A 15,808-nucleotide genomic window follows, 5' to 3' on the forward strand; every position below is an offset into this window, starting at 1 on the left:
TCCATCAACACTTCCAAAAATAGTCAAATAGCCTAAAACTCTGCAGGTATGTATAAAAATATTGTCACAGATGATTAAAAACAAATTCATACATGTTTCAAGTACCATTATTTCCTGTGGTAGATATTTGCAACCCAAAATACAAGTATTTTCTTCAATATAACCAATAAGCTTTGTGAACCCAGTTCAAAATGGGTCTTTTAAAAAGGGTCTTTGGGTAAAATTTAATAAATAGATTAAACGGAGATTAAATAAATTCAAGTGGAGTTTAATTCTATACTAAATATGAGTTATTCGTTACCATAATTTTAGCATTTTTTCAAAAATGCTTAGCAGATTATAACCGTTTTTAGCTGAAGAGCCAGCAGGATCATCAATTTAAATCTGGTCACACTGCATGTCCCTATAGCTTTTCTTCCGTGATCCGTCCCTGTAGCTTTATGGCGAAAAAAAAAGAGAGGCTTTATGGCGAAGTAAGTTTGTTTTTAGCCTCTAACAAGATAATTAAGTTTTGCGTAACTTGTTTTACCGCAATTTTTATTCGAAGAAAACTATTATAATATATGAGTTATATAAACGGTAGTGGCACCGCCTAAACGACGCAATGGTGCAGTCTCAGTTTTCTTTATCTTGGGACGCGTATAAATCCAGTATTTGTAGCGGGTTTAGTGCTTTGCAACAGGTAAACGTCTTTTAATTATAAGTTCTTAAGTAATGTACCTATAACTCTTAGTACTCGTATAAATTAGTTTATGTTAAGGCTGTATTATTGAAGTGAAATAATTTACATAGGTTAGGTTATGTCTTTGTAATTCTTGGACGTATTTCAGAATGGAGAGCTGGTGGATATGACCCTTGCAGCTGATGGTCACTTCGTGAAAGTTCACCAGGTGCTTATGGCTCTTGTGAGCCCATACTTGAAGGAACTTATTACTTCTGCTCCATGTCAGCATCCCGTAATTTTTCTCAATGTAAGTGTTGTTCTTCTTTTATAGAAAGTTGGAATCATATTAGAATAATGAAACACTAATTACATGGAATAACAGTACACTGATGTGTTTCATCTACTCATGTTCATTTTGTTTGTTTGTACTTTTGTAATTAGCCTTTTTTATTGTACTTTACAGAATGTTTCACATAAAACATTAAGTGCTCTTTTGGAATACATTTATACTGGTGAAGTACTTGTACCGTCAGAAAATTTGGGTGCGTTTGTGGAGACTGCAAAGAATCTACGTATTAGAGGATTGGAAAATTTAGTAAGTTTTGGAATATTAAATTTCACATCTATATGGCGAACGGCATATATATAGGCTATATATATATAGGTATGCTTGCTGACTTAGGCCTTTTCAAGGCAAGAGTGAATAAGCATTATTTAGTAGTGCATGCTCTATCGTCAACCTCATTGTCACTTTCCATCAGGCGAGATGGAGGTCACATGCACACTTGCTTTTTTAAAAAAAATATGGTCAAAATACATGTGTCTGTAGCTGATATGCCTTTTAATGTGAAATACACATAGTAACCTGATTTTTTGTATATGCACATTTGGGTCTTAGTCAAATGATTGTCCTTTGATAATGAAAATTTTGAGCTTCACTTTTATTTCAACATTTCTAAAGCATAAGGAGAAAGAAAATTAACTAATACAAAAACTTATAATTTCAGAGAAACACAGATAATGTAGGCTTTAAGGTAGTAGACACATCATCACAGTTTGAAGACATTGAAATGTGTCATGTTAGTGGAATCAAGAGGCTGGGATTTGCTACCAACAGTGGCTTTGAACAGGTAATTTTGATTGTAATTATTATCACAAAGGTCAAACACAAAGAAAAAGTCCATTGATCTTCCAGAAATCAAACCTGTGCCTGTTTTTGCCAATCTAGGGCAACTGCTCTACCAACTGAGTCAGCAGACCTTTCAACTTCTCTGTGTATTTGTTACACATCTTTGTTTTTGTGTTTTGTGTTTGCTGTAAACATGGTATTCATAACAATCAACATTACAAGGTAATATTGAGTTAAATTTAAAACATAGTTTCTGATATGAATGTAACAAAGATATCTTCATAAACATACAGAATCCCCATGAATCAACACCAAAACTGAAGAGGGCATGGTCACTTTATTCTTATTAGTGTATAAAATTTTGTTACTACCCAATTAGTTCAGTCCCTTGAAGTTTGTTATGCAAGGCTGCAAAGTTATTGTTTGATGAGAGAGCTTGTATTGAAACCTGAGCAAGCGAAGGATACTAAGATCAAGACGCAAAAGACTTTCCTGAGAAACACACAACTTTTCACCTCACTATAGTGAGGAAAATGGGTAGATGAAAGAAAAATAGTTTAACTATGACTAAATAAAATGAGTATCATAGTCGATTTAATGTCATTTTTCAATTTTCCATAACCCAGGTCATTGGACCTAGCTTGGAAGCCAGGGCCTTACAATGAAATGTAACGTTTCTGTTCAAATAAGGAATTATTATTATTACAAAAACAATAAAATATACCAACAGATTTATAGTAGGTACTCTATTTCTTTGATTTGGTGCTAATGCGACAAAATCGCGAAAAATAATAAATATTGTTTTAGATACTGAAGTTCAATGATAATGTGATAATTATTAATAAAATTGCAGTGTAAAACACATAACACATATTATTTATTCCCATTTTTGTTCATTTAATGGACAGTCTCCGTGTCTCCAACTGCCTCTGTGGCTGAACGGTTACCATGCCGGACTGCCACGCGGAGGTCCCAGGTTCGATTCTCAGGCCGGGAGAATACTTGTATGGCCTACATTTATTTCTCTCGTGAGTTTGGGTGTAATATGTGGTTGTCTATGGGTGTGTTCATGGCACCCGCGACACGGGTTTCCCTAGTGCGGGGCTATGTTGAGTGTGTGCGTTATTATTATTATTATAGTCTCTAAGTTCTATAAAAGGAAGGAAGGGGTAAAAAATATCCAATAAATAATTGAATACATGACAGAAGTTATGCCAAATATCGATTTACCTATTTTCTATGCATTATATTTCACATTTTGTGATAAAGACCTATTTTTGCCATATGAAATTTGTTACATATGGCTACAGAGCTAGGGACTTGAGCGTTCAAAAGCCCTGATAGTTGCCTACAGTACTCAGTAGTCACTGGACAGGAATGGAATCAGAATGCTGATTAGGGCAAATATTGGACAAAGAGAAAATAGGGAGTGTATGTTCTACTACAAGGCGGACGAAATTCCTCTGTCTTCTTACTCAGTGCCGCTGCCTGATGGGCGTACGAAGTTCTGCAGAGGACATAACAACTGTTGGAGCCTGGAAAATTTTTGAGTGGTGATCACAATAGATCATTTTAATGGTCGCAGTGACGAGGGGCTGCATAGGCCCTAAATGAAGCCACTCTAATAATAATAATCTTTTCTTTAAATCTTCTAGGCCATAGGAGAGGCGAGATTCTAAAATCATAATCTCTGTAGAGAGTACTAAAAAAACCGACCTCAAAAGTACGTGGAATTACGTCTATTTGCTAAGTTTGAAATATTTATAGGTTCTCACTACGACACTACTCAAAGTATATTGAGAGAAAAACGCCTTGAATGGAAGAAATAGCAAAATCAACCATTAAAGTAATTGCTCCTAAATTAAAGTTAGGCGCTATTTATAAAAGTGAATCTTCATGCGTGAACAGCCACCCTTCGAGGTGGATGATTTTCTTCAAAATGAAATGGGACCACTATGGAAGTACCCCCTTTCCAACAAAAGAAGAATCATGAAAATCGATTCACAAATACCGGAGTTATCGCGTAACATACATACAAAAAAAACAGTCAAATTGAGAATCTCCTCCTTTTTTGAAGTCGGTTAAAAAAGGATATTCAGAATAATAAGAAAAAATAAGTAATTTTAAAAAATTTAGTTTTTACAGTTTGATGTAATTTTTACAGATTGAGGTGCCAGCAGCTGCAAGAAAGATATTCATAAAACGCGATGAGTTAATGAAGAGCAAAATCAAAACGTATGTAATAAAAAGCTTTGTTATCTAAACTCAGCCCCTTGGTTGTATGACTTGAAAGTCAGCCTTGTGTTCAGTGTGAAATATTAAATTGTAAAAATTGCCAAACTTGTTCAATATATTCCAGTTTCTCTGTTTAGGATAGTTACCTATCAGATCAAGTAATACGTAAAGATAGCAATCTCATTCAGTCAAATGAGGCTGGTCCAAATGGTGCATAATATATACTGATGAAAAACAACAGTTACAAAAAAGATTGTTAATTTTGTTTGTTAACGATTGAACGCACTAGCTTACATTTAAATAAGCAACTACCCACTTAACGTAGAATAATTTTTATACTTAATCTTTGTCGTTCGATATTTTCAACCTTGGTCATATATTGTTTTTTTCTCTTGTTAAGTGAATGGAAATACTTAGCGAGAAATACATTTTTAAACCTAAACCTAACACTTCAGTGTCAATGTCGGCCTTGTGATTTCAATCCCTGTGGGTTATTGTACTCTATCCTGCAAGAGAGAGGCAAGACCTTATGTATGAATACCGAGTTTTAGCCCTCTTCACCAACGGATCCCCAACACAGCATTGAACTCCCCAACCCGCCAAATATTATTTTAGTAGCAGTAGAGTTCTTTGTGAAAAAGTCCATCCAGGGAAGTACTGCCACCTTATCTATTTCTGCCGCAAAGCAGCAGAAATAGATAAGGTGGCAAGCTCACATTACTGCGTTCCGGTTAGCCCCTCAGACGATTCCAACTTGTCGTACAACGGCTGCAAGTGGTCCCGTCTGGCTCTGGCTACAGCTTTCTTAGCGGCACGTTTGGCATCCCTATATGCATCGCGGTCTTCAGAAGATCCGGACGCTTGCCACGTTTTGAAGAGGGCTTTCTTCACCCTCACCCCTCTCTCTGGACTGTGTCGTTCCACCACCAAGTTTCTTTGTCACATTTGCGACCACCCTTGGACAAGCCCAGCACCGCTTTCGCCGCCTCAGATATGGCAGCCTGAATGTTGTCCCAGTGGTTCTGGACTAGATCACCTTCAGTGTCGGCGCATTTATCTCCGATCGCTGAGATGAACTCCTGGCACGTGGTACTATCAAGCCGCCACCATCTGATTTGGCGTCGGCAGCGCTCAGCGGGCTTGTCGGCCGGCTTTACGCAGAGATCCATGAGAAGAAGACGGTGTTGCGCAGTGGGACTCTCACCTGGTATGACCTTGCAGTTGGCCACTTTGCTGATATGGTGTCTCCTGGTGAGTAGGAAATCGATTTGGGTGGCGTGTCCGCCGCTCCTGTAGGTGATTAAATGCTCGGGGTTCTTTATAAAGAACGTGTTCACGATGGCGAGGTCGGCCGCCGCACACGTTACACGTTACCCGTAGCCACTGTGGACCCGCTCGAACCCTTCGCACGCCTCACCCACATGACCGTTCAGATCGCCACCCAAGACGACTGCCTGCGACAAAGGAATGGCACTCAGCACTTCCCCGAGTTGATACCAGAACCTCGCCCTGTCCGTGTCGCTGCAACCGGCCTGAGGTGCGTAGGCGCTTATCAAGTGGGTCACGACCCCTTCGATAAGCACCCTCACTACCATAAGCCGGTCGCTAAAGCGTTTCACTTCCAGGACGTGATCATGAAACTCCTCGGAGAGCACCACGGCCACCCCGTTCACGCCGCCAGGAGCACCGCTGTAGATCAGCTTGTAGCCATTCCCAATGAGCCGGGATCTGCTGCCTTTCCATCGAGTCTCCTGCAGGAACGCCACAGCGACCCTCCGCCTGGAAAGCACGTCTGCTAGCTCCCTCGTGCGTCCAGTCAGCGTGCCAATGTTCCACGTGGCAAAGCGGAGCTTCCTGTGATGGGTAGGGGCTCGCCTCTTTAACCGTGCCCACCCTTGATACGGTAGCCCTAGTCCACTTGCCACAGAAGTCGAGCGAGACTCCTGCGCGCCGTTTTGCGGCGGCGCCCTATCCCTATGCCATATACTTCTGTTGACTTCCATAAGTTGATGTGGCGGTGTTGGTTTTTACGGGAGCGACTGCCGTCTGACCTCCCAACCCCCGAAAGGGAAAACTAACACTTGTAAACTAGTATAATAATATAATAAAAAGTGGTATTGAGATTAACTACTGCCACTTATAGTTACTTTTGCAGCAATTGAGCTGAAACATTTACAAGCAGAGGCTGTACGGAAATCCATAGATATGGGAAATCTAACATTCAGTGCCCACTGTACGGAATTCGCAACGAGTAACTCTCTCTCGAGTGAACGCATGTATGGGGATACATGCGTTCATCATACAAGGTGCCAAGTCGCTTACATAATTGTGCACCTATCAGTGACGGAGTTGCAGTCTTTACCGCCCTAGGCCCCAGGCCATGTAGTCAGTACCAGCCGCCCCTTTCTCAGCACTCATAGACCTACTGGTAGATATATCTGTATTTTATAAATAAAATGTACGAAACTGATTTAAGAAGATTATTGTTATACGATGCGGTGCAGTGCGGCTCGCCGTAATGTGCGTGAGCTTTTAAAATATTTAGGTACTTTTGAGTTATTCCTTGTTATCATCGTTGATTTTTGTCACGATTGGCCGCCCCTAAAATCTGGCCGCCCTAGGCCCGGGCCTCGGTTGACCTTAGGGCAAATCCGCCACTGGCACCTATATATTGTCAACTATACTAAAATTTTGAGTTAGTTAATCAAGTACAAGGTTATACATTTACAGCGTTAATTAATTGTGAGAAATGTAAAGAAACAATAGTACATTTTTTATCGAGGAACTAAACGAGCTATACCTATCCCCGAAGTCGTTAGCCTGTGTCTACTACTCGAGGGTTTATATTGACTTTTAGTCTTGAGGAGAAAACTTGACTTTTCAATTCGATTGCAAGAATACAAATAATTTATTCATTTCAATTGTTTATGCTCTACAACAAAATCACGAACCAAAACTCTTAAATTTTCGCGGTATTTTTTTTTCCAACTAGACAGATACAACAAACACAACAAAACGCCACGATTGGAGCGGTCTTTGGCAATCATGATGAGCGTCTTTCGAACGATTTAAGTGCTACGTCGTCGCGTCACTAAAATGGTCCATACACGAACGCACTAACGCCGGAAAATAATATGGCGCCACCGTCTATGCGGTATAGGCACGGAACAAAAGTCGAGCGTAGTCTTAGAACGTAAAATTTTCGTAATGAAAATGGTCAACACACATGCACTTTTTTTAATTTCTGTAGCGTAGCGATCTCTGTGAAACTGTAGGTGTATTTACTTTGATGAATTATTATAGTTATCTTTTTTGTTTTTGTGATTATTTTTAAGTGTTGTTTTAGTTGTAATTATCAATGGTCGGAAAAAGGTGTGTCTCGTACATACATACTAACATGTATAATAGCTACATGGAGCGACATAGAGTTGTTAAAACCACCAAATGTTATTTAATTACTTTATCGAATTCCGGATTTCCGGAAATGGTTTTACTGCATCGTAAGACAAAACCACTGACCTAGGAAGTCGAAGTTGTATTTGAAAGTAATTCTAATTGTGCCACGTAAAAAATGGAGTAGAAAACTGACTTTTTACCAATGCAGAGAATAAAAAAGTGAAGAGAATGGTCACCGCCCCTTCCTAGCTTTTGAAATAGAACGAAAGCATACATTTCGCCTCGTTGCTTGAGAAGGTGCGCGAATTCGTGTCATACTCAAGAGTTCTCACGACTGCGTCTAATAGCTTGATAGTGGTGCCATTGTCAATAGTCTTTGGCAGCCAGATATTTTTCGGAACTCCTTGAAACAACTTGTTGAAACCACACATATAAAACTTAATAAGTGCAATATAGCAATTGCCGGAATTTTAAACGTCGTAGTTTAAATTATACAATACTTGTAAATAACTTTAAAACTTTATCTTATCTCATATAAAATGTGTGTTGATAAATTTTACATCTTGCTTCAATATTTGTATTAAAAATTGTTTTATTCTTTACCAAAATATAATACCATTACTTTTACTGTTATGTTTTATTACTTTCTTGTTTGTTATTACTGGCTTGTTATTATCACGAGTTCACGACTATCATTGATGCAGGGAATACAATACAGGGAATTATAAGTTTAGCATTTGTCTGTGTGTGTACTATGTTTCTATGGCACTGTACCTCCCAAATGAACGGATGAATCTCAAAGCTGTTTTTTTATTTGAAGGCTTGTTTAGTTAGAATACTTCTTAGCTATGTTCGGCTATTATCATCAGTTACGAATTCCAGCTTTACAATTATTATATTATTCGTGAAAACGAATAATATATAATAATTGTAACGAATAGTTTGTACACAGATGGCGTACAGGGTCTGATAATGGAGCACGAAGGTGGTCGCCATGGGATGTAACATGTATTACTTGTGGAAGTACCTGACACCTACTCGTTAAATCCGATTCAATCAATACAAATTTTAAGGAATAGATCATTCGAAGTTATCAATTTATGACTTTTTTCAACATTTTTGTATTACTTAGTGATTTCCCGGTGCCGTGTAATGTTCAAATTCATAAACAAATTATTATCGTTGAATTTTTTGGGTTAGCTTTTTGTGTCGGTGATTTTTAATTTTAAATCCTGAATTTTGGCAGTCATTATGACATTGCGCGACAATTATAGTATTAGGGAGTTTTTTTATAATATCAAGTGACGGGACGAACACATCGTGCGCCTGATACTATAATTGTCGCGGGCTGTCATAGTGACAGCCACAACAATTATAGTATTAGAAAGTGTATATGAAATAGCAACACAGGAAAATTAAATCTAAACTGGAATCGGTTGAAGATCAAACAATAACAATATTATTATCAAAGATTTTGCAAGTTCTTTGTAATTTCTAATGTATATTCTATTTTAGCACTTTTTATCAAACTTGCCACCAATATCAACATATGTAGATTTTATTTTTGACTAGGTACCCAATTATTTCAGCCCAAAGAAAGAGGCCACAGAAATGACGCAGGCAACATCGGACTCGCACGACTTTACAGCTCACGATGACGTAATGGATGACACGGTTAACGACTCAGATGACTACGGCACACCCAAACCTTCGACACGGAAATCACAGTCCTGTAGTGGTAAGCAGTCTTGGGCAAAAGTAGTAGTCAATTTTAACTAGTAACGTAGAAATTTGCTTGGTACCAAGCAAATTTCTACGTTGAGCGCATTGGTACCTAGTAGTACCAGTAAGTTTTGCGTAGAAAGTTGCGTTAAATACTGTCGGGACTCGCCTGTTGTATTTTGTTAATTTACATTGCCACGAAAAGAACGTCATGAATTTTATGCCAATAGTATAACGTACAAACTATATAAGAAAAACATGTCTCTCGTCTTCCGGAGAATTTTGGCGCATTCTCGGGAATTCGTGCAGCTATCGTTTTATATCTATAGTCTGTCTTTTTTGAAGACTGAGTAAAATGACAGTTAATTGCGCAAAAGTGTTGCTCGCTTGCGAGCAGCTAGTGATTGCAGTCGATAAAATATTCTGTCGACTATCGACAAAATATTGGTCACGCTTAAAGAATAAACAACCGAACTTGTTTCATTTGAATCATCCTTGGCACATTATTCATCCAATTACAGAGCACAAGTTCATTTGATTTGTCAATTTTTGTAAGTCGTACATTCATACACTGTATTTAGAACTACGTTTGTGAAAAATTCAAAGAGGAGACATATTTTGAAGTTTTTCATTTTAATTCAATATAGATAATCAAATCCGGCTATTCTTTTTAAAATGTATATGAATTAAAATTGATCTCGATACTAGTAGGTCAACTGTCATAATAAGAATAAAGAGGCAATGACGCAATTAATATTCATTAGAACGTCATAATATTCACACTTAGTCATTTTTGCATAATATTATCTTCTTTCACAATCTATCGATAAAACTATCGACAAACACTACATAACTATTTAAAATTGTATGAAAACTGGTAACCTTACAAATGTCATTTTTCTCCGTCTTCAAAAAAAATAGACAGACTATAGTTCATTGTAATAATTATAGTTAGCGTATATGTTACATACAGCAGTGGGACTACAGTAGTCCCACTGTAGTCCCACTCCTCTCACAATGAGAGGGCGTGGGCTGTAGTTCCCACGCGGGTTCAATGCGGATTAGGGAACTTCACACAAATCATTTCAAAATTGCCTTGCAGATTTCCTCACAACGTTTTCCTTCCCCAAAAAATTCAGAGGTGCAAGCCCGGATTCGAACCCACGACCCATTTTCCCAAGTTCCAATAACTCCAAGTTCATTCCGCGGTAATGTAAACAGAGGTACTTGGTACTTGGTGCAACGGGCTGGTATCCGCAACTCGACGACAAAGCGCCTATTTTGCGTGTGGAACAGAGACTTAAGTGTTGATTTAGATATATGCTTGAAATCTACCAGTATAAAAAGAGTAGAAGAGTCCGTGTAATAAATAAAAATGGCTGCGGTAGTGTAAAAATTCACGAGATATGTAACAAACTCCCAACTATCGATCATTTTAATAATAACGTGCCAGACCACCACACAAATTAGGTCTGAAACTAGGCAATGACAGGTCATATTCTAGTACTTAAACTACAAGTAGTTTAAGTACTAATAACGACTTTATATCTGAAGATATCCAGAACACTCAGATCAGAATCAATTTAGAAAAGTTTGTTTCCTCAATGCATCCGAGACCTCATCTAGCGTTCAGAGTCTTAATCCCTTGGCCATCGAGATCTTCAGCGATAGAGCAAGGTCAAAGGTTCTCAAAGTTTTTGTCCCGTAGACCACGATCGTAGACACTATTTTTCTGTTTGGGTAGACCCTGCCTTTGTAACATAGGATTTTTATAAATTGATTAACTTAAAATGTGTGTTTGACAGCTGATACAGTGCTACTTATTTAGATAGGTTTAAGGAACTGTAGAGTGAGACACTTAAAAATTTATAGGTACTAAAGTACTAAACAGATATTTTTTATGGATTTTCAAATGGATTATTCCATTTATGGAAAGCCTAAATGGGATTCACTCTCGTTGAACCCTATTAGCACCTCATGCATCCCCAATTATTTTCTCTCTGCCATGGACCTCGTTCAGGTTGGAGTCAACCCCTGTAACTCGATATTGACTACTTTGGAAATCATCGGACTAGATATATTAAGCTACGTGTTTGTATTTGTTTAAAACAAATCCTTTTTCCAACAGCGTCAAATCTTCAATATTCGATATCAATCCGTGGCGCTTTGCAAATAATACTGAACCGGTACATTTACAACATGTTCTCGACGAAAAGCAAGAATGGGATAAGGCGCTGGCGATGTGTTGATTATCGAAACATGCGATGCAAAGCTTTTGTTGTCACTAAAGGAAACGTTGTATTGAACAGGTCAGTTTTTGCTCTACTTTGCGTTTTAACGAAGGAATTATTTACTTTATTGAATATTATAATGTTTTTATTGCCATAGCATTCGTATATGTTTTTTGTGAAAATATTCCACTAGTTTCTTTTATTAATGATACAAACATCGAAATAAATACAAAGAAAAATTCCTTCGATCTGGCTGGGCTCGACCTACCGCCACCGATGCGAAAAAGCTATTTAAACTTAATACAATTTGCAGCAAGCACATATAGCAATTCGTAACGTCTGCCTACTCGATCTGTAGCTCAGTTGGCAAGAGTGGTGACCCCGGTATGACAACAGACGCGGGTTCAAGTCCAGCCAGATCGAAGGATTTTTTCTTTATATTGTTCGATCTTTGTATCAATAATAATTAATGTAGCAGGGTTATCTGTACAGTACCCGCCTCAGTAAGTACCATTGTTCTACCGTAAAACAACACAGCTGTGTTACTTAATAGAAGGTTGGGGAGAGCCAACGCGAAATTGTTCTTCAAAATAATTGCAAGGAAATTATTTCCAGGGCGAATCTCCACAATCATCCGTTTCATGATAAAAAGATACTTCAAAAAATAGAAAAGCAATCGGTATTTTCAGCACTGGAAGAAATAGCTAATTACAAAGATAAATTAGATAAAGAGGAAGAAAAAGGTGATGAGTCTTCAGTGGAGTTTCAGGGTTACGACGCACTAGACCTCGATGATGCGATGCCCGACGGTAGCAAAGGCAACCAAGGATTAGAGCCAATTGAGTAAATTAGTTCGGTCCCGTGTTATTGTTATTACATACCAATATCATTATTTTAATTTATAGTATAAAGGTTTTAGGTAATTAACTAAAAGTCAACAAACTTCAGCTGTAACTTGGTTAACCGGTCAAATACAATATTTAGTAATGTGTTTCATACGTCCTATTGCTGCTGTGCTCGTTAATTTGGTCGCATGTATTAGCTGTCATTTTATGTTGTTTATCGTGGAAAATTTATGATACGTGTTTTAAGTATCTTTAATTAAATATTATATTTGTATACACTTCCGGACACATAATTCGAGCCACCACGCATTTTCAGTTTTAAGAGCCCTAAGCTTAAACAATGTTTTATTGATCAAAAACTATTATGCAATTTTGAAACTGGTATACTAAACGTCTTTTGTAATAAGTCCTTGTTGGGAATTTGGATTTGCAAAACCGGAAAACTTTTTCTTCGATTATAAGTATTTTTGTATTCTAGCCCTTTACGACAAAAATACGAGGTAGCTCGGATTATGTGTCCGGGAGTACATAGTACGTACTATTTGAAATAGGTTGTTCGAAATGTTGTCTATTATCTGAAAATATCATTATATTTAGAACCATTTTTAAAAACTTCATTATAATTTTACAATAAGTAACCAGGATAGCCTCATCATAAAATCATCATTACGGATTGTTTACATTTAGTTAATTACCTAAACCTTCGTAGTATAATAACTTTAATAATAACTTTAACATTAATACTTTAATAATTTAGTTAATAATTCAATTTAACTAAAAATATTATGTATTTATTTTTACCGAAAATTTCCAAAAATGTTATTAACCTTGTCAGTTGTTGCTTTTTAAGTACGCCGACCGTCACAATCTAATAAACAATTCACGTAAAATTCCTTTTAAGGTAATCCTCCAATTTTTTCTTTTTCTTTTCATTTTACTTCACAATCATCACGATTCGTGAGATTATTATTTGTTTAAAAGTTAAAAGTTCGGAATTCCTTGCCACAGAGTTGGATGTAGCAAATCGAAAAAGAAAAGTAAGATGTAATGTAACGAGTGCTTAGGTCATTGCGATTGTTACGAAATTATTTTTTCGGATCTAAATCATGTATACGTTATGTTTTTCAAGCAAACCAACGTATCGGGCCGTGTACGGGTCCCAATGTCATGGCTGACTGAGATGGTAAAGTCATCAAACAGATTACTTCTAGTATTCATGCAAGCCCTATTCTGAAGTTTAGCTATAGAAGTTGTTAAAATACCTACCTTTTTTAATTTACTAAAAAACATTCCAATTTACGCTATAATTATACGATTGGAAAACTTATTTTAATGATGTGTTTTTTTTACTTAATTAAAAAGAAATGAGAATGAAAAATAAAACTAATGAATAGTACTATTTTAGTCTTATGTCTGCTTGGGATTTTTCGTCAGAGGAAATACTGGTTTAACGATATAAGATTTTTCATAAAATAAAAAAGCAATTGGTATTTTCAGTGCTGGAAAAAAAAGGGAATTACAAAGAGAAATTAGTTATAGTGGAAGAAAAAGGTGAAGCGTCTTCAGTGGTATTTCAGGGTTACTACGGTAGCAAAAGCAACTAAGGATTAGTAGCCAATTGAGTAAATTAGTTGGGTTTAGTGTTATTGTTATTACATACCAATATCATTTCTGTAAATAACTATTCTTTCGAAAGTGAGTAATTATTTATATTTTTATTTTATTGTTTAGAAGATAGAGGATTATATAACATCATTAGTTTATTTGATCTGACAATTAAAAAAATAGTTCTAGAATAATAAAAACAACTTTACTATTCTAGTAAATAAGATACAGAGTGTCTTTTATAGTCAATAATACTTCCCTCCTCCTCGTAATTAAACGCATTTGCATTTCGGTAACTCTTGATATATTGGCACCAAAAGTTTTTTATGTTAATAAAAATTACGCCGATTTTGTTTAATAATAAAACTGAAAGAAAATAATGTATAAAAACACTTACAGGGATTGTAAATCTTGTTTCGTTCATCCCAGATATTTTAATAACTCAACACTCTCACAACTGCAATCAATCTTGTAAACCCGGAGATTGAAAGGGGATTACATCCTTAGGTGATCTGACATTCCCCGTGACCTTAGATAACGGCGTAAACACAGTTTTTATAGAGTACTTTTTTAGTACTGTATGTATGTATATGTATGTATATATATATATATATATATTATATTTAGTGCGGTATTTTACCGATCAGTATTCACCGGAACCAAGAGTTACGGAATTCAGTCTGCGGCACTACTGAGTACGTCTAGGCCAAAACCGTTTTAGAATAGTTCATTTTCAAAATTGGTTCTACCAGGAATCGAACCCGGAACCAAGAGTACGGAATTCACTCCACGGTATTACTCGGAACACGTAGGCTAATACCATTAAAAAAAATGTACAAAGTTAGTTCTACCGGGAATCGAGGCCGGAACCAAGAGCTACTGAACTCACTCCGCGGCATTACCCAGAGCACCTAGGCTAAAGCTACGTTAGAAAAGTACATTTCCAAAATTGGTTCTACCGGGACCGATACTAAATAATAATAATAAAAACTAATATCGACTTTGTTTATTTTGTAATATATATAATATTATATACTACACTGCATCTACTACTCAATCTGGCTTTCAAAGAAATATACCTTATTGTTGGAAGCTAAGTTACACTTTGTATTGTCAGAGGCGAGACAAGTGGGCGGAGTCGTGAAGCACGACGCGTCACGCGGCTTTACTTTTTTGTTGTTTGAAGAAATGTATACTTTATGAATTAAAGAATATGTTCTGTAGTATATTGCATTTTATAAAGTGCGCCCGCCAGACCTCTCCGCAGCCCGCCGCCCCTTGAAGGAGCTTCGTTTTCATGTGTTTGTTTAATAAAATGTATTTTGTTGAGGATAAAGTTTATTGCATTCCTCGCTTTAATACAGCCCCGCGTCGTATTAGCGGCGCCGCGCGAAGACACCTACGGTCGCTAACTGTTACCTACCGTAGGCGACGCAGCGCGGCTTTACTCTTTTGTTGTTTGAAGAAATGTATACTTTATTTAGTGGAGAATATGTTGTATAGTATATTGCATTTTATAAAGTGCGCCGCAGCTCTCTGCAGCAGTTTGTTTAATGAAATGTTGCCTTTGTTGAGGATAAAGTTTATGTTGCACTGTTCGCTTGAAAGCAGCCCGCGCCGCGTCGCTTAGCGTCTACGCGATATGAATCAAGACTAGTAGAGAGTCGCAAATGATCGCAAAGGGCTTCAAAATTTAAATATCAAAGTCATTTACATTCTTAGAGGATGGAAAAAAAATTACGTTAGAAAAACAATTTGTCATAAGCGATTCAAATAGTATTTTCATAAATCTAGACGTAGGTAACATTTTTATATCGTCAGGTAATACATTATACAATTTTACGCACATGTTATAGCAATTCCTTTGAAAACGTGGTAATGTCGGGCCAAACAATGGGGATATCGGGTTAAAAAAGAAACATTTTTTGAAGTAAATAAATAACTATGTTACAAAAATACATAGTTCTCGAATATATATAAA

General features: G+C 36.9%; 1 protein-coding gene across 1 annotated transcript; it reads left to right on the plus strand.

Moving 5' to 3' along the window:
- Positions 1-430: 430 nt before the first annotated feature.
- Positions 431-12,589, plus strand: LOC113226920. Its single transcript, XM_026459727.1, has 8 exons — positions 431-682; positions 831-971; positions 1,128-1,259; positions 1,672-1,794; positions 3,958-4,028; positions 9,014-9,162; positions 11,275-11,455; positions 11,993-12,589. The coding sequence occupies exons 1-8, from the start codon at positions 605-607 to the stop codon at positions 12,222-12,224; spliced, it is 1,107 nt and encodes a 368-aa protein (XP_026315512.1). The 5' UTR covers positions 431-604; the 3' UTR covers positions 12,225-12,589.
- Positions 12,590-15,808: the final 3,219 nt, after the last annotated feature.

This window comes from Hyposmocoma kahamanoa, unplaced genomic scaffold, assembly GCF_003589595.1.
Source record: "Hyposmocoma kahamanoa isolate Upper Pololo Valley unplaced genomic scaffold, ASM358959v1 202, whole genome shotgun sequence".
Lineage (NCBI taxonomy): Eukaryota > Metazoa > Arthropoda > Insecta > Lepidoptera > Cosmopterigidae > Hyposmocoma > Hyposmocoma kahamanoa.